We start from the raw sequence: 22,132 nt of genomic DNA on the forward strand, positions 1-22,132 counted from the left end.
CATATTCTACTGTCTACACGCTGATAACCGCCAGAACACCAACTAGAAGGAGACTTGGGACATGGATAGCTTAACAGAATCCAGAAGGACAGTTGGATAACTGATCTGCAGACCTGATCATGTGACAGTGTAAAAAGAACGCAATATTGGAAACTCAAATGAATGACACTAAAGGGAGTTAGGTGGGCCTGTTGGGCTGCATTACAGCAAGTGGAAGACATGCTGGCAACTCTAAGAATATGCAGGGTCAAGGAAAAGGAGTCTGTCCCTAAGGGTCACTAGATTTGTCCATTCAGAATATATTTCAACAACTGGTCAAAGAAGAAATGATTTAAGGAGAGGAACCAGCCACTGCAGCAATGGCTAGAGGAGAGCTCTAATCTTTCAGCGGTGTCTAATATACTGGAAGACGATAAGAAGTGATTTGAAAAGACAGTAGAAGGATAGGAAGAACCAAATGTTCAAATGAAGCCATGGAATTATTTTCCTTCTGTCAGTATGGATTCAGTAATCATACAGCTAAAGTACAGATAAGCTGTTTAGATACTCATCTTAGTTCAAAACAATATTCAATTTCCATCTCAGACCCAAACCAATTGTGCAGCTCTTCCGTGGGAAAATGCATCCATTAGTTACAACTCACGTGGGATTTATGACCATACTACCACAATCCAAGGCTTGTTTCAGGCAAAAGCTGTGCTATGGCGCTGCCAATCATTCTTCAGTAAATTTCCTGTGTCTGCATGTATCCCAGTAGCACGTGACAGCAGAAAGAAGTTGGAGCTGCCCCTGAATATTTACTCAGACAGGACCAAGTTGCCAGATACTCCTTCAACCAAGTAGACTTGGGTCTACTACCCAAGTAGACACAGGATTATGCCCCAAAATAGGCATCCTTCCATTCCCCATCCACCCACACTCAGACAAAAGTTTAGACCTGCACCATTTCCAAATGTTCTTCTCTTCACATTGCCCTTTCCAAAACTAGCATCAGAACCAATGCAGACATGGAAACCAATGGAATAAAGATGGCATACAGTTTACAGTTGCAACCCTATACACTCTTTCCTGGAAGTAAACCCCACTGGACACAATGGGACTTATTTCTGAGAAAGAATGCATAGGGTAATATAAACAGATCACATCTCCCTCACTCCAGCAGGAAGAGAATCCAAGAGCTGTTGGCTTTCCCTCCCTCTACTTCCGACCAAGATCCTAAGCAGAAACAGCAAAAGATCAAACAAAAGCTGCTTTCACTGCAGTCTGTTCTACTCACCACAAGCAAGGGGGAGAGTCGGCTACCAATTAAAGTCAAAAAAAGAAGAGGACCTGTGGCAGGGAAGGGCTTCCCTGGAGGACAGACTAGAATAGCCATTTTCAACCTCTCTCTTCTCACAGCACACTGAGTGCGCTAAAATTTTCAAGGCACACCTTTTGACAAGACAAGGCACACCGTACTGCCAGCCGGGGGCGCATATCCCCCAATGGCCCTGCTAATAAACTCCTGTGGCACACCTGCAAATCATTCATGGCACACCAGTGTACCATGGCACCGTGGTTGAAAATCGCCAGTCTATAATGCCCTCTCACCTACCAAATTCATGGATATCAAGATCTATGTGGTTTGCAATCATACGTTTAAAAACCTATGTGGAAGGCTGCAAACTTACGGATTAAGGGGGGCAAGTGGGAAAAAGATCCTTGGATCCTTCACAGCAGTGGTACTCACACATTTAGCACCTGTACCCACTTTTTAGAATGAGAATCTGTCAAGACCCACCAGAAGTGATGTCATGATCGGAAGTGACATCTTCAAGCATGAAAATTTTTAGCAATCCTAGGCTGCAATCCTACCCACACTTACCCAGGATAAGTCCCATTTACTATCGTTGTTAAAAGAATATACATAGCAGCTTGTTAAAAGCACAGGTCTGTAACATTTCCACAAATGCAGCCACATATCATGGTAGTGGGAGTGAGCGGGTAGCGAATCGGCCTTTTCAGCCACACTAGACGCTGTTCCAGAACCACCATTCAGAGCGCGATACCACTGTCTTTCAAGATTGAAGGTTGCCAACAACAATCATGGTAGCATCAAGTCTAATATAATAAAAATAAAATAATGAAATAAATGGGGACCCACCTGAAATTGGTATGCGACCCACCTAGTGGATCCTGACCCACAGTTTGAGAAAAACTGCTCCACAGCACAAAACTCACAGAAACACACCTGACTACTGCTTCCTAATGGGTGCTTATTCTGTGGAAATGTTCACGGCTACGTGGGTTTCTGCATGTTTAGTTTGGGACTCAGTCTAGTGCATACAGATACAAATTTGACAACTATGGATACCTATGAAAAAATTAAAATTTCATCTTCACATTTAGAGGATGAAATTCGGATTTAGAACACTAATGTGTTCACCACTGCAGTAATGTACACACACTATCGTTGTGCTATTAATACACCTCTCAGTGAGTCATATCCTTCCTTCAATATACACAGTTTCATTCACTGGTGCTCTGAATTATATTCTTAGGATTGTGGACAGGTCTTTAATGTCACAATGATCCAGCACGAAAGAGACTTCTGCCCATATTGTACTTAGAGGCATCAGCCTTCAGTGTAAAGCAACAGCATCAAGTGGGTTCTTCATAGAGCTGAGATGCAGTTAAAACATGTTTCCAAGGTAACTAAGCCTCCATGGCAAATGTTGCCATCCAAGGCAATCACTGCTTGGGACTGAGATGGTTGCCCTGAGTGTTTGTGATGGCAGTTTACTGGGCGCTGCTTATGCTAACAGCTATAATGTGCTTTACTTGTTGGTTCAGCTTTAAGAAATTCTAGGAAGCTCTCTGGCTCAAGAGCCCAGCATACTCCACACAAAACTCTGTGGAAACTATAATTTTTCTGGGGTTAGGCAATATTTGCCAATATGGAGTTAAAAATCTCTTTAGCTGCTTTTACACCATGAATGATTCAAACTGCCTTTAGTGGAGAATCTAGTGGGGTTTTCATCATCACCCTGAAAGTTTGAACTCCCATTTCAAAATCTCTTACTTCTATGATAGCTGTCAGGGAGAACTTCAAGTACATGAAAACAAGTCGGTTGTTTCTGCTAATGGTTCTTAATCAAAAGTGGGATTAAGAACATCAGAGTTGCCCTGATACAAGGATCTGCGTAGAGCTTTTCCAATAGTGGCTAGCCAAACTCCTTTGGGAAGCCCACAGGCAGAACATGATTCAATAGCCTGCCTTATGGTGCTTTAAGTATTATTTTATATTCTATATATAAGTATATAAACTATGTATTTTTATATGTATTTTAATTTTTAACTATCCCATAAGCTACTCTGAGTTACCTGTTAGGGTTAAAGAAAAGTGGGATATAAATAATGCAAATAAAATAAATAATTTTGCTCCAGCAGGCACAGAAACTGTTTGACTTCTACTGTGAACTTCTACCCCAATTCCTGCTGTTCCCTGGGCCTCCATGTTCCTGGTTCTACACAGTTGTTTGCCCTATGTAGGCTACCTAAATGCAATCAGAAGAAATCTATAGAGGAATCGGGGGGACGAGACAGACAGGACCATAAGCAGATTAAACCCCTCACGAAGAAGGCATAAAAGATCTGCAAGGAACAAGGACTGAGGGCCAAATCCTATCCAACTTTCCAGCCCTGGTGTAGTCGTGCCAATGGGGTGTGAGCTGCATCTTGTAGTGGGTGGGTAGTTATGGAGGCCTCCACAAGGTAAGGGAACATGTGTTCCTTTACCTCAGGGCTGCACTGCAGCTGCACCAGCACTGGAAAGTTGAATAGGATTGTGCCCTGAAACTATTTTAGGACCACTGCACAACTAACAAACAAGAAAGGTCTTGCTGGATCAAAACCCAAAAGCCCATCTAGTTCAGCATTCTGCTTCCCCACAGGGGCCCACCAGCTGCCTCTGGAAATACTATTTTTCTCCTGCCATTGCTTCCCTATTCAGAAACATACTGCCACTGGTCCTGGAGAAGGCACATAACCATCATGACTAATAACTATTGCTATATCTATCCTTCAACTGCCTGAATATTTTCAATCCCATTCCCACAAATCACTTCTTAAGCTGCCCCCCCCCAAATACACCATATATACCCCCTTGACATTGTTGTCCTCACACCATAGCTAGACTGAACTTGTTCTCAAAACCCAAGAAAACATACCAGATTCTCTCCAGAAACAACTACCAGTACTATATAAGACCAGTGAGACACACAATCTTCATTTCCTATATAAGTGTTTGGCCAACAATGCCATACACATTAGTACAATGTGAAAACAGGGTGCATCCCAGTACACAATCAAAATATTCCTCCCATCTCCACTCAAGACATACTGAGTGTGCATGATTCCAGGTCCCAAAAAGGAAGACTCAACTACTGAATACACAATATTCAAAAAACAAAAATGTCAACAGCATTGGAGTGACTAAAATGATTACTGGGTTGCAGCGCCTTCCTTATGAGGAAAGGCTACAGTGTTTGGGCCACTTCTGCCTAGAAAAGACGCGCATGAGGAGGGATATGATCAAGAAATACAAAATTATTCACGGAAAGGATAGAGAAGATAGAGATATGCTCTTTACCCTTTCACACAACACCAGAACCAGGGGGTATCCACTAAATTGTGTGTTGGGAGAATTAGGACAGACAAAAGAAAATATTTATTTACTTGTGTAGTTAGTCTGTGGAACTCTTTGCCACAGGATGTGGTGATGGCATCTGGCCTGGATGCCTTTAAAGGGGATTGGACAAATTTCTGAAGGAAAAAATCCATCACAGGTTACAAGCCATGATGTGTATGTGCAACCTCCTGATTTTAGAAATGGGCTATGTCAGAAAGCCAATGCAAGGGAGGGTACCAGGATGCAGGTCTCTTGTTGTCTTATGTGCTCCCTGGGGCATTTGGTGGGCCACTGTGAGATACAGGAAGCTAGACTACATGGGCCTATGGCCTGATCCAACAGGACTGTTCTTAAGGGCCTTGCCTTTTAAAGTTTAAAAAAAAACAAAAAACCGAACCTGCTGCAAGCATAAGCAATTTGCCACATTTATAAAAGTACACCACCACACCACACAGAGGCAAAGGTTTAAAATAAATGGTATGGCACTATTGCATGGCCACTGTGCTTGAATCCAGTTTTGGAAGCTGCATTCTTTAACCCAGATGGTGATGGCTGTTACTGCCATCTGAGATCAACTTGCTGTTTATGGCTTGATATAGAGCTAAGACTGGAACTAGCAGAAGACACCTTGTGCACAAACTGGATTACTCCTGGCAGAAGGACTATCCTGGTGCCAATGAGCAACTCTCCAGAACACAGATATTCAGACAAATGTATCTAGTACTAAGCCTAACTGGGGTACTGTTTTAACCAGGGTGTGAATCTGTTTTCAGATCCTGGTTAAGAGAAAACCTTGTTTAGCGTTATTAGGTTACAATGTTGTTCAAGCAACTTTTAAGAATAGTTATAATTGACAAGGGTAATCATCTCCAAAGAAAAAAAGGGCTGGGAGGAGTAAGCACATGATCCAGCAAATGTGCTCTCATTCTCTCAACCATGTTTAAGACAAAGCTGCATCTTACATCTGGATCTGTTAATACGTTAAATCCCTACGTTTGCGATTCATTTTATCTTTGAATGAGCATATTTCTCCAGATATTTACCCCTACTCAAGCAAGACATCTACTAGCTCTGAAATTTGAAAAGGGTTAATTATGTAATTAAATTAATTCATTATACGTACTGCTTTAGCAGCTACTACCTGCAGGCTTCCCAATAAAGAATTTCCAACATAGTCTGCCTCTGAGATAAAGGAACATAAACTAGACAAATTGGAAAGGGTTCAGAAGAGAGCAATAAAGATGGCAAAGGGCTTAGCAAGGAAGGAAGATGTATGAGAAAAACTGAAGAGATTGGGCATCTAATCTAGAGAAGTGAAGCCCGGAAGAAGAGGCCAGGAACCATTTTAATCTCAGACAGACAGACAGAGCGCTGTTATAAAATAAAGATGAACCAACTGCTGTCCTCAAAGACCAAATAGCTAGAAATAGGAATGAACTTTAAGTAGTTAGAAACAAGTTCAGAAAGTTTTTTTTTCACTCAAGAGTGCTTGACCAGGGAGCTAGTGAGTTCTTCACTAAAGGATATGTTGAACATTACTGTATTCGGATATTTATAGGTGGAGACTCAAATTCTACATTCTTCAATGGCACCTAAACAAAATGAAGCAGATGAAGCAAGTAAATACCTGCAACACCTGGTATTTGAGAAGAATTTTGAAAGAAAATCATGGAAGGAAACTGGGATTCCTAAATGCCTCTCTTCATCACACAGCCATCACAGAAATGTTGACAGTTGAACTATGATGTCAGAATCTCTTATCCGTATCTCAATATTCACAGGCAGCCACAGTGAACAATTTTCAGGGCTCACACTATCAGTTCAACTGGCATGCCAAGTTTTCTTAGTAGCCACATTTCCATCTTTCCTTTTTTTAAAAAAAAAAATTTTTATTAAGAACTTTTCCGAAATAAAGGGACTGACTGACCTAAGGCATCAATAGCTATAGGATTCAATTTGTTTCACTTTTCCAAGGTTAGCATTCCTTCGCTGCACGTTACACTTGCCATAGAATCATGCTGATTCCTCCTCAAACTAAGTAAGACTTTAGAAGAAATCAGTCTCCTAAGTGAGTAAAGTATGCTTGCTAACCAGGGTGCAGGAACCAGTCACACTGAACAACAATCAACTGCTACACAAGAGTGATCAAAACACACTTGTTGAGAGAGCAGATTATTTACAAATAGGGTCTGACAGTAATGCATCAGCAGCATCCTCCCGAGAGAGGCTCATGGACTCAGAGTTTATCCTAGAAATAACTGCTCCTTTCTTGCAAACAAATGCACCAAACCTCCCCGAGGCACTGACTATCTCAGAATCTACTGACATGGCAGGCAATTACCAAGGGACAGTTCATGCACTGGAAGGCTTATTGTCCATCAGCCAAGAAAGCAAAGAGGTTGTGACGAAAAAGAACTGGGGAATATATCAAAGATCGATATACAGGTTACTCTTCCAAGCAAAAACAAGAAAGTGCCTAGCCACACAATGCCACAGGCAGAAGAAATGCCTGCTATGAATTTGGTATGTAGTTGGAAAAAATGGGCTTGTCATGATCTCAGGGGCGTAACTGGGGTTTGCGTCACCCAGTGCGGGATGCCAGCACATCACCCCCCCACGCAGTGGGCAGGGCAACACCCAGGTGGTGGGCGTGGTGATGAACCATCACTCCGCCCCCACTGGTTGTTTGGCTGTACCTTTTGATAGACAAAGATAGAACACATTCTGCATGAAATTACACATTGACTGATATATAACATGCTGGTATTATTCTTCCAAATTATGATTTTAGTGATTTTGGTCACTAGTGGTGTCACACACACCCCCGGGTGTCAACTTACTAACACCTTATTGCAGCAGTTCTCAAACTTAACACTGGGACCCACTTTTTAGAATTACAATCTGTCCAAGACTCACCAGAAGTGATGTCATGGTGGAAGTGACATCAGGCAAATTGAAATAAATAAGTATAAATAATTATATAAGCAGAAGCCAGCCCTGTTCCACCAAGTGAATTTCCTCTGCAGCCTGCCTGCAATAACACCCCCCCCCAAAACCAGTAAGGTTTTCAGCTCTACCCAGTACCCAGTTCAATTTAAGAACTTCTGTTTAAATCAGATCACTGTCAGGATCCACCTGGCTTTGCAAGTCTCAAAAAGGTCACCTTATCAACTGAAGCCTCTGTTTTGATCCTTTTTAGTGGGGGGGGGGGGCTGCCTCCTGGAGTATTTGTTAAGCTCCAGTTCCATCAGATCAGGACCATTCAGATAGCCTTGCACTCTCGTTCACCTGTTCTTCCACACCAGCCAAGGCACATTTACTTACTTGTGAGTAAATGCAGCCGTGAGGCTTAGTTTTGCTTTCCATAGGACTCAATATATTCATCTGCTTGGAGGGAGGGACTTCCTTCTCTGGTGTTTTTGGGGGCTGCATTCATTGGATCAGGACCATTTCAGTGTCACTGCATTCCTCTCAGCCTGCCCTTTCTGAAAGACTAAGGCACGTTTGCCTACTCGCGAGTAAACACACGATATGGCTCACTTTCACTTTCCATAGGGATCCATGCATTTTTTTGTTCTCCAGTTTTTTGGCCATAACTTTTGATAGAAAGGAGATATTTCACTCTGGGTTTTTGCATTGCATACTGCTCACAATTCCGCATCCAATGGTATATAATATGATGGGTTACTCCTAACCACCGCGATTTTAGCACATCATCCTCTCCTGTGCATGTCATCCCCCCAGTGCATCACCTGGTGCGGACCGCACCACCCACACCCCTCTAGCGACGCCACTGCATGATCTGCCACTTGAACAAGAAATGTAACAAACAACTGTGTTAACCACCCTATAGTCCCCTGCAAAACAAATAACATAAAAATACTGGCATACGGGGCTTTTGTGAAGGCAATGTCTATTTTAAGTTCCAGCTTGTCCTTAGATTTTTGTGACATTTTGTGAACCGAACATAGCATTCAAGGTGATCTCAGGCCATAGACCAATTTAAATGCATTATATCATTTTCCATATGCTTTTTGGATTTTCTTTTATCTTTTTCTACTGGTATTGGCAACCTTCAGTCTCGAAAGACTATGGTATTGCGCTCTGAAAGGTGGTTCTGGCACAGCGTCTAGTGTGGCTGAAAAGGCCAATCCGGGAGTGACAAACCCTTCCACACCAGGAGCAAGTGCAGTCTGTCCCTGGTCTGTCTCCCTGGCTATGGGCCTTCCTTCTTTGCCTCTTAGCCTCAGACTGTTTCTACTATGAATTGACAAAAGCAACCAGCACTAATGCATACAAAATGTGTGTGTTCCTAACATTGAAGTCTTAGAATAGACTGGAAATTCTGCTAATGCAGAGGCCACCCCACAGCAAATTAGAGCCCCTGTTCAAGCTTGCCAAAACTGTTTCTATGGCAACATTTATTTATTCACCCATTCCAAGTGTGTGTCTATGTGATGGCCCTTTCATCTCCAAAATGGCTCACAATCAAACCAATAAAAATGACAACACTAGATGAAAAGTTAGCACAATAAATATATTTAAAAGCATCCAATATAGAAAAATAGATACAAGCAGCAAAGGCCATTGATAAAACAGCAATTAGTAAAACAAATCCAAACAGTAAAACAGCAGAAGTGCAATTCAAGTAAAAGCCTTGGTGAATAAGAAGATCTTAACCTGGCACCTCAATGCAAATAATGTTGGTGTATCACCAATCTGTCTAGAAAGGATATTAAGAACATAAGAACAGACCCACTGGATCAGGCCATAGGCCCATCTAGTCCAGCTTCTAGTATCCCACAGCGGCCCACCAAATGCCCCAGGGAGCACACCAGATAACAAGAGACCTCATCCTGGTGCCCTCCCTTGCATCTAGCATTCTGACATAGCCCATTTCTAAAATCAGGAGGTTGTACATACACATCATGGCTTGTAACCTGTAATGGATTTTTCCTCCAGGAACTTGTCCAATTCCCTTTTAAAGGGGTCCAGGCCAGATGCCGTCACCGCATCCTGTGGCAAGGAGTTCCACAGACCAACCACACGCTGAGTAAAGAAATATTTTCTTTTGTCTGTCCTAACTCTCCCAACACTCAATTTTAGTGGATGTCCCCTGGTTCTGGTGTTATGTGAGAGTGTAAAGAGCATCTCTCTATCCACTCTGTCCATCCCCTGAATAATTTTGTATGTCTCAGTCATGTCCCTCCTCAGGCGCCTCTTTTCTAGGCTGAAGAGGCCCAAACGCCATAGCCTTTCCTCATAAGGAAGGTGCCCTAGTCCTGTAATCATCTTAGTCGCTCTCTTTTGCTCCTTTTCCATTTCCACTATGTCCTTTTTGAGATACGGCGACCAGAACTGGACACAATACTCCAGGTGTGGCCTTACCATAGATTTGTACAACGGCATTATAATATTAGCCATTTTGTTCTCAATACCTTTTCTAATGATCCCAAGCAAAGAATTGGCCTTCTTCACTGCTGCCGCACATTGGGTTGACACTTTCATTGACCTGTCCACCACCACCCCAAGATCTCTCTCCTGATCTGTCACAGACAGCTCAAAACCCATCAGCCTATATGTAAAATTTTGAAGCTATCAAAATTTTGACTTCAGCCAATGAAGCTACCCATCACCCTTCAGAGGCAGCCCTGAGTACAACAAGTTATATTAGGGATGATGTGTTTTTCCAATCTATGTTCACATATAGCTATTCTCAGGGCTTCTGGGGGCCTCTATGGCTTTATCCCAAATGACTAATCCTAAACATAGGACAGGACACTTACTGATGTTTAACAGTGCCCTATATGCAAGATCCCAGCCATGTACAATTTATTAGGATTCCTCATTATGCAGAAGATTATCATTTATATGTGGTCCTTCACCCAAGCAGCTCAGATTAGCATATCTATAACTCTCCTCATTTTTTGCTCACAATCATCTTGTGAGGTATGTTAGGCTGACAGACAGGGAATGATCAAAGATCATCCAGTAGGGTTCACTGTCAAGTAAGATTTAAATCCAGGTCTTCTAGTCCAAGTCCAAGCTACAGTCAATTCTCCTTATCTACTGGGGTTAGGTTCTTGGAAATAACCGCAGACAACAAATCCACAGAGGAGTCATTGATCCTATGAGATCAATGGGGTTCAGGGGAGGGGTAATTAACCTGCCAGCAGTGGAGACCCTCAGAACACTAGCTGAGACCTTCAAAATGGCACCAGCAAATAGCATGGGTAGCTTTAAAATGGCCAAGGGAAGCTTCAAAATAGGGTGGATAGCTTTTGATGGTCTCTGCTGACATTTTGAAGCTACCCGTGCCATTTTGAAGCTTTCCACTGCCATTTTGAAGCTACCTGTGCTATTCATGGATGCTATTTTGAAAGTCTCTGCTGGCATTTGAAATGGAGACTTTCAAAAATGGTACTGACAACACCCTCAAATAGCTCAGAGAGCTTGAAAATGGTACTGTGAATAGCTTCAGGATGCCCGTGGATGATATAGAGACCTTAAGAAAACCGCAGATAGCCAAGAACAGACTGTATTATTCCCTGTGAGTAGCACATAGTATATTCTACTCCTATGCAAACTGCCTCTCTATGTGACCACTTGAAATTAAGACCAGACTGGCTGGTGAGGGTCTGCTAGGAGAAACCAGGACCTTTGCTGTCTGGGCTTATCAGTGCCTTCACCTGGCAAGATAACAATGCCTCAAAATAGTTGTTCCTTTATTAAGCCACAGAAGCTTAATCTCTATTCAAACTTTGTTGCCTCTCCTGCTTCCAGCACAGAATCAGACACCCATCACCTCAATCAGTTTCATTCATTCCCCCTGGCAACTGCTTGTCCAGTGTTGTGGGATTCTTTTCAGCTTGTGCAGCCTGAGGATGTGGACAGACTCCTTTGGAGTGTGAGGCCGTCTGCCTGCCTGTTTGACCCTTGCCCAGCTTGGCTGATAAGAGCTGCCCGGGGGGGACTGGCTGAGTGGACAGGGAGGGTGGTCAACTCTTCTTTGGGGGAGGGGACACTGCCGCTTGCTTTGAAGCAGGCGGTGGTTTGCCCCCTCCTGAAGAAGCCCTCCCTGGATTCCAATGTGTTGAACAACTATCGGCCAGTCTCCAACATCCCGTTTCTGGGCATGGTAATTGAGCGGGTGGTGGCGACCCAACTCCAGAGGGTCTTGGATGAAGCGGATTATCTGGATCCTTTTCAATCTGGTTTCAGGCCGGGCTTTGGGACGGAAACTGCCTTGGTCGCCTTGGTGGATGACCTACGCCGGGGACTGGACAGGGGGAGTGCATCCCTGTTGATCCTGCTGGACCTCTTGGCGGCTTTCGATACCATCGATCATGGTATCCTTCTGGGCCGATTGGCCGAGTTGGGGGCACTGTTTTGCGGTGGTTCCGCTCCTACTTGGAAGGTCGGTCCCAGATGGTGGTGCTGGGGGATGCCTGTTAGACACCCTGGCCATTGAGGTGCAGGGTGCTGCAGGGCTCAATTCTGTCCCCCATGCTATTTAATATCTACATGAAACCACTGGGAGAGGTCATCCGGGGGTTTGGAGTGGGGTGTCATCAATATGCTGATGACACCCAGCTTTATCTCTCCTTTCCTCCAGACTCCAGGGTGGCGGTTGAGGGCCTGGAGCGCTGTCTGGAAGCAGTGAGGATCTGGATGGGGGCTAACAAGCTGAAATTAAATCCGGATAAGACAGAGGCTCTCCTGGTTCGGAAATCCTCGATGCAGGTGCTGGATTATCAGCTTGCTCTGAATGGGGTTGCACTCCCTCTGAAGGAGCAGGTCCGCAGCTTGGGGGTCCACCTGGACTCGCAACTGCTCCTGGATTCCCAGGTGGCGGCTGTGGCTAGGGAGGCCTTTGCTCAGCTTCGGCTGGTGCGCCAGCTGCGACCGTACTTGGATCGTGCAGACCTGGCCACGGTGATCCATGCTACGGTGACATCGAGGTTAGATTATTGTAACGCGCTTTATGTGGGGCTGCCCCTGAAGACGGTTCGGAAACTGCAATTAGTGCAGAATGCGGCGGCCCGTGTGGTCACTGGAGCTAGGCGGTTTGACTCTGTCAGCCCGCTTCTCCGGGGGCTACATTGGCTGCCCATTCGTTTCCGGGCCCAATTCAAGGTGCTGGTTTTGACCTTTAAAGCCCTATACTGCTCTGGGCCAGGTTATCTTAGAGATCGCCTACTCCCGTACAATCAGGCTCGTCCTCTCAGGTCATCAGAGAAGGCCTTTTTACAAGTGCCGCCGCCTAAGGAGGTACGTGGGGCGGCGGCAAGAAATAGGGCCTTCTCAGTAGTGGCACCAATGTTGTGGAACTCCCTTCCCCTTGACTTGAGAATGGCTCCCTCTCTTGAGTCCTTTCGGCGATGCCTGAAGACCTTGTTGTTTAACCAAGCCTTCTGACGTTATGGCCTTTTTAACATCTTTTATATATCTTTTAGTTGCTTTTTTACAGGCCCGATTCCTCTAAGAACTGCTGTTTTATGCTCTTTTATTCTGACTCTTCTGACTACTGTTTTTATGGGTTCTGCTAATGTGTTTTTTAATATGTTTTTATCTGTGAAATTATGTTTTAATTTGTTTTATATGTTGTTAGCCGCCCTGGGTCCCTTTTTGGGAGAAGGGCGGGATAAAAATAAAGTTTTATTATTATTATTATTATTATTCACTGCAGTAAGCAAATGTGACCATTAAATATTGTTATGCCCAATTGCATTTCAAAGCACCCACAATAGAACTAGACACAATGCTCAACATGCCAGCCCAGCGTAGGGCTCTCACTGGTCTCCTTTCAACATTTTTTTTCCAGTGTTATGTGTCAACCCCTACCGGTGATAGCCAATGATGCAGAGCAGGAGTGCGGAAGCACACAATGTCATAAGTTAAACTGGCCCAAAATTTATAGGGAGGAGAGAACACAACACAAAGTTGCAGGTGAAAATAGCAGGCCCATTTTCAGCAGCAGTCTTGCACTGAAAATCACATGTAGTTTCACCCTCACATCTAAGGGAGCAATCCTAACTCCTTATGTCAGTGCTTTCCAGCACTGACATAAGGGCAATGCAGCTCTGAGGTAAGAGAACAAACATTCCCTTACTTTGAGGAGGCCTCTGGCAGTGACACCCAACTGCAGGATGCAGCACATGTCCCATTGGCACCGCTATGCCAGTGCTGGAAAGCACTGACATAAGGGGTTAGGATTGCGCCCTAAAGGTCATAAAAGCAGACCATGCAGAGAAGCTTCTACTGTTATATGGAAGAAGTTCAACAACATCCTACCATGACGCTACTGGATTTAATAAGCTGTCACTTCCCTTTCTTGCAAAACTATGCTTCTAGTGATATAATCCAGCCCCAAGCATTGGAGGGTGGCATTAATGTGCTCAAAATACTTTTAAAAAACTAATCGTTAAACTACCAGCACAAAAATCATGAAGAGATGAGGACAAATTGGTATGAAAAAGGAAGCAAGACCCAGAATGTACCTGTCCAAAGCTCCCTCCAAGTATAATGAAGTCTCACTCTGCATTTCTTCTGGTAACAAAGCAGCTTGTGCACTATTTGAATGCAGCGCCTGGAGAAGAAACAGAGGAAAGCCCAATGTAATCAGCAGCACAGAACTGCAATATTCAGTGTGAGAGAGATTATACACTTCTATCATCCATTAGCATAAAAGGCAAACAGGAGGATCTATGTACAGTTATCACTGGTGCTTAAACATGTATACTGTCCTGAGAAAGACTGCATATTTCACTATTTCATTTTTAATTTCTTAGCACATTGAATAAATGCACAAAACTGAGAAGTTTCCGAGAAGCCTTGAAACTGGGAAGTCTCTCCCTAACTACAGATGTAATTCTAGTTGAAAAACCTAGAACTGGCACCACTATTGATGAACACCTCTCTAAGTGGTTCAGAGTCCCTGCCAGCCAACTGTTACTTACACATAAAGATCCATGGGAAACTCCTTCATCATGTGCGTGATGATGAACTCCACCATCAGATCTAAAAGAAGAAGATACAGAGATCACCACAGGAAGATAAAGAGATCAACTCCTAACCACCTTCAACCTGAGTTTCAAACCTCCAGTTACAAAGTTAACCAGTTTAATATTAAGCATCCCTAGTGCAGACATAATATACCACTGTTCGCAAAAGGAGGCTACCAGCAGCAGCAAGATGGAACTAGATGGAATGCTAAACAGGAAGCAGTTAACTTCTGCTTCTTATTTAGCGTTCCATCTAGTTTCGCCAGGCATTCAAGCTGCCGGCAGCCTCCTTTCGTCATGCTATAAGCACAAATGCTTATAGCGACCCGTTTTAAGCAAGAAGCACTTCCCAGTAAGCATTTAAAGGATGTTAATGAGCATGGGGGGGCATGGGAAGCATTAATGCTTCCCCCCTGTATCCAGTTTCCATATCTGTGGGGGGGATGCACCAAACAGATCCCCCGTGGATACAGGGGCACACCAGCCTGCACTCCATTCCTATTCTAGACACAGGTCTATTTATTCCAGGATGGCAAGGTCACCCAAACACTTTTGCCAACATGTGCCTGCCTTTCACCATCAAAGAGCTGCAGAACTGAAAAAATTCAAATGAATTTTTCTTTTCAGCCCTTGTACCAGCTCATCCCACCTTTCATTTGAAGTTGCTAACACTTCGTTAATGTAGAGAACTCAGTCTAACACTTTCAAGTTCAAGTAACAAAAGTTGACAAAAGGCTGTGCCATTAGTCTCTGCAAATCTTGATAATTATTGTGTTTCACTACATTGCAGCTGATTTCAGATGGATTTAGTTACAAAGACCAGCTTTTTATCTTACCAAAAGAAAACAAGGTGAGAAACAGCATGCCATATTAGAAAATTTAATTTGTTTCAGAAGCAGTGTCTTGATGGCACCTTCCTCACTCCCTCTCCTCACCTCAGTTCCTCTCTGAACAGGTTGCTGACCAAGTCTGGGAAGTACACTTACCCAACACTGCACAAACGAGCGGTCGACAGGGAAGGTTCTTGTCTGCAGCTTTCTTTCTGTGTCTCATAGGCTTCAAACATAGGGAGATAAAATAATCAATCAGTGCTATTTCATATAAGGTGTGCTACCTTGGTTCCCTTCCTTACATGCAAAAGCTGACACCCAAAGGGATAGTTTGCCCCTTCCCCATCCCACTGAGTCTCAGTGACTACTTTACCAGTTTGCATGTGAGCAAAAAGGAAAGTAACTGTTGGCTGGCCCGAGGGCTTCTACAGTGCCAGCTGTTTGCCCCTACACATTACTCACACACTATTAGAGGCATAATACTGAACTAGAGTAGCCTATTTTCATCTAGTCATTATTCTCCTCCCTCCCCCATGTTTTTACCCAGCAGCTGGAAAGAGGTGTTTCACAATCTCCCCCAAGCAGATTATCCCAGGGGCCCACATGCAAACTACACTCCTTCCTCAGTACAGTCCATGAGACAACCAGATGTTCCTCCACTCAACTTCACAACTAGAACAGGTAAGCATCTCTCTGTTATGCTGCAGTTGTGGCCATGAAGCCTCTGACAACCCTGCTAACTGGATAAATGGGAACCTTCTAAAGCAACACCTCTCTAAAATTTTTTAGTAAGGAGGAGTCAGCTGTCCTTATTTACCCAAGCACAGCATCTCTTTCAGTGGATGGTTGCTGGTATCTCCTTTGTGTCTTTAAAAACTGTGAGCCCTTTTGGGACATCTTTCTCATCATCTTATTTCTTTTATTATGTAAACTGGTTTGATAACATTTTGTTGTTGCTGAACAGCAGTATATAAATATTCAGAAGAAAAGAAGTTGACGGATATGATAGCACAGTCTGTTGTTCACAAACATTCCAACTACAGTGAACCCTCAATTTAATGGACTAATGGGAGGACGGGTATCCATTGATGCTGAAAGTCCATTAAAACCAGACACCCCTTCCCCCATTAGCCCGTTAAACCCCTACCTCAGAGAGCTCTCTTGATGCCACAACTCTGCTCTTATACAGGGTGTCCCGAGGACTGAAAGAATGTCTCCATTTCTGGGGGAGAGCAGAGCAGCAGCACTGAGGGAGATTTCTAAAGTGGGTAAGTGCAGGAGGGGGCTCAGGGGCAGGCCTGAGGGCAGACCTATCTTCCAGGGCTCCCCTTGCACTGCCACTCTCTCAACCAGGGCCCTCTAGAGATGTGTACTTCCTGAGGCAAGGTAGGGAGTTTAACAGACCTCTGCAGATACTGGATTCCATTACTTCCTAAGTCTGCTAAATCAAGAGTTCACTATAACTAGAAGTCAGCCTGTTTGCAGTTCGGTTTCCATGAAGGAAGATAAAGTTGTCCGTTTTACTGGATTAAAATCTCATAGGCCCTTGGGACAGGAATAACTCTGTGGTCAGCATTTGAGAAGAGAACCAAGGAGACAGGGAAACCTATGAGACCAAGGCGAGGGAAGGGTGACAACGGTGACAGAAAAGACAATGAACTCAGAAGGAAACAGGAAACTGAGGAACGTATAGGCAAAGTTGGTATGAGAAAAGCTAAGAGGAAGCAGGATGTTAAGATGAGAGGGCCCTAAAGGAGGTGAGGGAGATGGCGGTGAGGGACAGGGTCTTGTCAGTAGTGTCACCCTGAGTGTGGAATTAAGAACAGTTCCCTCTTTGGAGACCTTTGGTCGGGGCAATAAAATATTTTTATTTAGGATAGCATTCAACAGCTGACACAAGCTGGCGTTTCATGTTGTAAATCACCTTGGTTGCCTTCATCAGGAGAGGGGCAGGATTGATTGATTGATTAACTATAATTATTTCATATATACACACACCCAGAGAGAGAGAGAGAGAGAGAGAGAGAGAGAGAGAGAGAGAGAGAGAGAGAGAGAATGTATGTTAAAGGCAGGGCAAACAGAAGCACCGGGTAGGTGGCTGAAGAAAATGAGACAAAGTAGGAAGCAAAGACCTGAGGAAGTAATGAGTAGTGGAAACACAAAGAAAGAAAAAGCAAGGGAGAAGATCGGCATGAGCCAAAACCTCATACTGGGCATGGGGGCAGTAGAGAAAAGTAGGAAACAAAGCTAACAGAAATATAGAGCAACCCAGGGCCAAAGATTCACATAGGGCTACTGAACACAAAGGGAGATTTTGCCAGTTGTGGCTTCTACTGTTCATGGCACTATTATAACCTGGCAAACATGAGAGACTAATAAGGGCTGAGAAGCAGAGGCAGAGGAGCTGCTGAATTTTATTTTATTTTTAATTTTAACTAGCTAGCCAGTTTTTTTGCTTAGACTTCTAGCTGAAAACAGAAGATTACTATTTCACTACCAGATAAAAAATGGAGGCACCAGGATTAACTAGCAATATTAAGACAGATATGGACATTAAAAATACAGAAAATACTCCAGAATTTTTATTATGAACTTTACAATAGAATGAGGACCTAGTTCAGCAGTTCACTGAAACATACAACAGGGTAGGACTGAAAGTCTAAAATGATCCTTTGCTGATTTGTCAAACATATATAGCTAACAGGCAGCTAGTAACTTGGAACATTCCAAGGAATTTTCATCAGGGGCCAAATTCCACACCTAGCTAAAAACCTTGAGGTATTTATATCAAATTCCACACGATGACACTAGCCACCACCTTTTTACAATTTTCTGACAGTTGGCTGCAAGTAATAGAACTCTATAGTTGGCATGCTTTACAACTTTTCAATCTCTTTTGAAGACTTGAGTGCCTCAGTATATGGTTTCATTACAAACAAATGCTAATTAACAGCAAGGTCTTCATCATAACACATTAGGCAGGCAAACCTGCAGCCAAATCTCTCAATTAGAAAATCAAGGGACAACCTGCAAGACTTGGTACTTGTACTACCACATTAATAAACTTGCTCTCCTAGACGGATCCATTTGGAGTGCGTATACAAGAACTGTATTTTAAAATTGCTGCACCACTGTTTAGTTTAGGTTGCCAGAAACCTAAATACGGACTAGATAAAGATACTTTGAGGGCGCAATCCAGAGGTGCCCATGGGCCAGCGCAAGGCCCAGGAGGGTTGCAAACGTGCCATAAGGCACGTTTACGCCTCCTCAGGAGGAAGCTGGGCCAGCACTCAGAGGTGCACTGGCCTGCAGAGGCTCCATGCCGGCTTCCTCGGCAAGGCTTGTAATGGCCCAGCTGGGGCCCCTTAGGGCACAATCCTAACCAACTTTCCAGCACTGGCATAGCTGTGCCAGTGGGGCGTGTGCTGCATCCTGCAGTTGGGGGGCAGTCACAGAGGCCTCCTCACGGTAAGAAAATGTTTGTTCTCTTCTCTCAGCGCTGGAAAGTAGGTTAGGATTTTGCCCTTAGTTGTTTAATGTGCATTCATCCTTATTAACTTTCAGATGTCCCTAGTCTCAACTGTGAATGCCTGATGCTAGAACACCTACTTGCCTGGGATAATACAAAGGATACAAGTGCCTAATGATTTCAAGATTCTAACCCAGCTTGTCATGGCAGGACACCAAATCAGGAATACTCACCATTCTGTGAAGGTTTACTCGAAAATTCATGTTGTCATCATGTAGAAAGGCATTGGCATACTGGTCCTATTGAAAAATGCTAAAGTAAGCATGAAAGACAGCACTCAAGTTTGCAACTACATGTAAATAGCAGTTCTGACAGATGCATTCAAGTGGATTCCACTAGCTAAGTGAGTAGATTTTCCTCCCACCAGCCTAACTCAGATTAACGTTAAAGTTTGCACTATTGTGCATTTTGTCAAAAACTTCAGGCATCTTCCCTTTGCTCAGCCTAGGAAAAAGAGTCAGTAACATTTTAACGTGCTTTGCAGATTTCACCAGGAGAATTTCTCCAGCCTCTTTTTTGTACTGTAATTCAAGAAGAAAGCTTTCCAGTGACATTTTGATGGACAGTCACCACTGGAGTTATTACAGCTTGAGCCAACAGAAGAAAGCTCAGCAACCTTGATCCCCAAGCAGATCTCATTCCCAAGATCAACCTTAAATCAAATCATGCTTGGTATAACACACAGCCAATGATGGCAATAAATACTCACCTTTCCTTTGACTCCATCGTCAAACATGTCCTGTCTAGAAATAGGCAATAACTCACCATCTTCCTCTCTGTGCTACTTAGGCAAACAAAAGCTGAAACTAATTGCTGTTAATTTTTTTTTAACAAAGCAAGATCAGGCAATTCATGAAATCTTTATATACTGCTTAAAATACTCAGACACTGGGTAACACTAATATAGGTTGAGCTGTCATAGATAGAAGAGTCCAATTTTAATGCTAAGCAAAACAAAGCAAGCCAATAAGAGTCTGAGTCTTTTTCCATTAGAAGCTTCTCTTGAAAACCTCCTCTAGAAAGCACCAAAAGACAATATCATCAAAAGTTCTCCAGTTTTGTCTGAGCCAATGCCTTTCCACCCTTGTTAACCTTTGTCTCAGTTGGGCAAAGTACTTCCTTCTTGCTGCAGAAATCCCACTTTATCTTATACAAGTGGAGCCTGTTTATCCACAGATTTTACATCTGTGGATTTGGCTCAAAGCATGTCCCATGGACTCTCAATGAGCCAGACTTGACCCAACCTTGGCCCCTCCAGGGGCTTCCCAGGGCCTCAGAATGCCTTAAAAGGCATTAAAAGGTCACTTCTGGTTTCCCTCAGGAAACTGGAAGTAGCGAGTTTTTTGCTTTTTCGGTCATTCTGAAGCCCACAGAAGCCATGGGCACTGCTCTGGTCATCTTTGGAGGGTTTAAAGGGGCCAAAACTGCGAATTTCATTATCAATAGTTTTTGTTATCTGGGGGGGGGGGGGGAATCCGAGAACAGATCCCTTGTGGATACTGAGGCTCCACATGTATATCTAGGAAGCCTAGGCAAGTTTAAGTGATCTGCCATGTTTTGGTGCAATAAATATTCTGCATCACACTAAAAATAGACAGAAGGGGCCAAGCCTCAGCAGATGTGTAATTAGCGGTACCACAGTGCTTATAATTCAGCTTCCAGTAAAAAGGTAAAGAATGCAGACACAGTGCCAGGTCACAGGGTTAGTGACTGAAGAATGCGATAATGAGATGCAGGGCACAGGCAGGGGACTTACCTCTGCTATGCAGGTCAGAATAATCAGACAGAGCTTGCCACTATGGAGCCGGTGTTCATCTGCAAATGAACAATAGGTCCCACATGAGCCTCTAAATTTTGATGTGCCAAAGGATCAGGAAGCATCCCCCCTGGGCAGAATAGAGGAGGAGGTGAGGCACCAACTTTGTATAAAGGTCCAAAGTTATGACCCTAGCAGAGAAATTATAAAGCCCCAGGTATCTGTAATAAGACTTTTGTTACCACAAGCCCAAGACTGAGTTGGTACTCTTCTCTTTCTTTTTACATCTCAAAAATTAAATTTTTTCTGGTGCTTTTAACTGGTCATAAATGAGACACCTCTTTCTTTTGTAGCAAAAAATAATGCTATTCTTAAAAAATTATCCTACTCAGAAGCAGCAGTCAATGATACCAATTGACAATGTAGCAACCTCTCAAAGGCTCTGAACAAGAGGAAATTAGAAATATCCTGTTTCCTGAAGTTATCCTGCCTTGCACTCCAGTGAGCAATGTGTCTCACCTCCTCAAATGTAGAAGATAAAGAGCAGAGGAAAGTACTTCTAAGAGATCAGGATATTTTTTTTTACCTCACAGTGAAACTGGTCTCCATGGACTAAGGCAGGGGTTAGGAGCCAGTCCGCATAGCAGCCAGACATTAGATCTGTCAATAGTAAGAATGCACGCGCAAATCTCCTGATTAGGCCATAGAGCTAAGACAAAACAGATGGGCAAGGTGCGAAGAGATGCATGTAGAGGGAATGATGTTCAATGGAAGATTCTGCCCTTGGTCTGCTTGCACTAAAAGCCTTACAGTGATAGAATTACAAACTTGAATTCTTTCTTAGGACCATTGCAGGCCAGGTGGATATATTTTTTTGGAACTACAGGTCAGATGATTTCGGGTGGTGGACCAGATCTGGACCATGGGCCGTAGGTTTCCAACCCCTACTCTAAGGGCTTCAACCTGGTCTGTTACCTGTCCAAATGACTGAGAGAGAAGATTGCAAGGACAATTGACCAGCACACACATTCTGAATAAGATCAGAATCATAATGTAAGCAAGCTCACATCATCACTCTCCCCCCACCCCTAGCCATAATTTCAGCATTATAGGGAAGGGCACATTCACCGATTCTAACATACAAGAAACATTTAATGTTTTCCTTGTATATCAGAGCAAAAGCAAACCAACTTGAGTTTCCCCTTTTCGGGTCACCTTTAACTCTAGCACTGCACTAACTCCATCAATATGATGATTTTAGAAGAGAGGCATGATACATACAAACAGCCCTGAACACTCATAGGCAACTGTGACATAAACTTTCCATCTCTTCTCACTGGGGAC

General features: G+C 43.6%; 1 protein-coding gene across 1 annotated transcript in view; it reads right to left on the bottom strand.

Annotated features, from left to right (window-relative positions):
• ARMH3 (armadillo like helical domain containing 3) overlaps positions 1-22,132 on the bottom strand; it is a 170,761-nt gene that overhangs the window by 109,685 nt on the left and 38,944 nt on the right. The window contains exons 16-20 of the mRNA XM_066620197.1: positions 20,789-20,847; positions 19,206-19,271; positions 15,660-15,729; positions 14,629-14,689; positions 14,170-14,258 (exon numbers count right to left, since the gene is read on the bottom strand). Coding sequence (XP_066476294.1) covers positions 14,170-14,258; positions 14,629-14,689; positions 15,660-15,729; positions 19,206-19,271; positions 20,789-20,847 — 345 coding nt within the window. The remainder of the gene's footprint in view (positions 1-14,169; positions 14,259-14,628; positions 14,690-15,659; positions 15,730-19,205; positions 19,272-20,788; positions 20,848-22,132) is intronic.

The sequence above is a fragment of the Tiliqua scincoides genome, chromosome 3, assembly GCF_035046505.1.
Source record: "Tiliqua scincoides isolate rTilSci1 chromosome 3, rTilSci1.hap2, whole genome shotgun sequence".
NCBI classification, from domain to species: Eukaryota; Metazoa; Chordata; class Lepidosauria; order Squamata; family Scincidae; genus Tiliqua; species Tiliqua scincoides.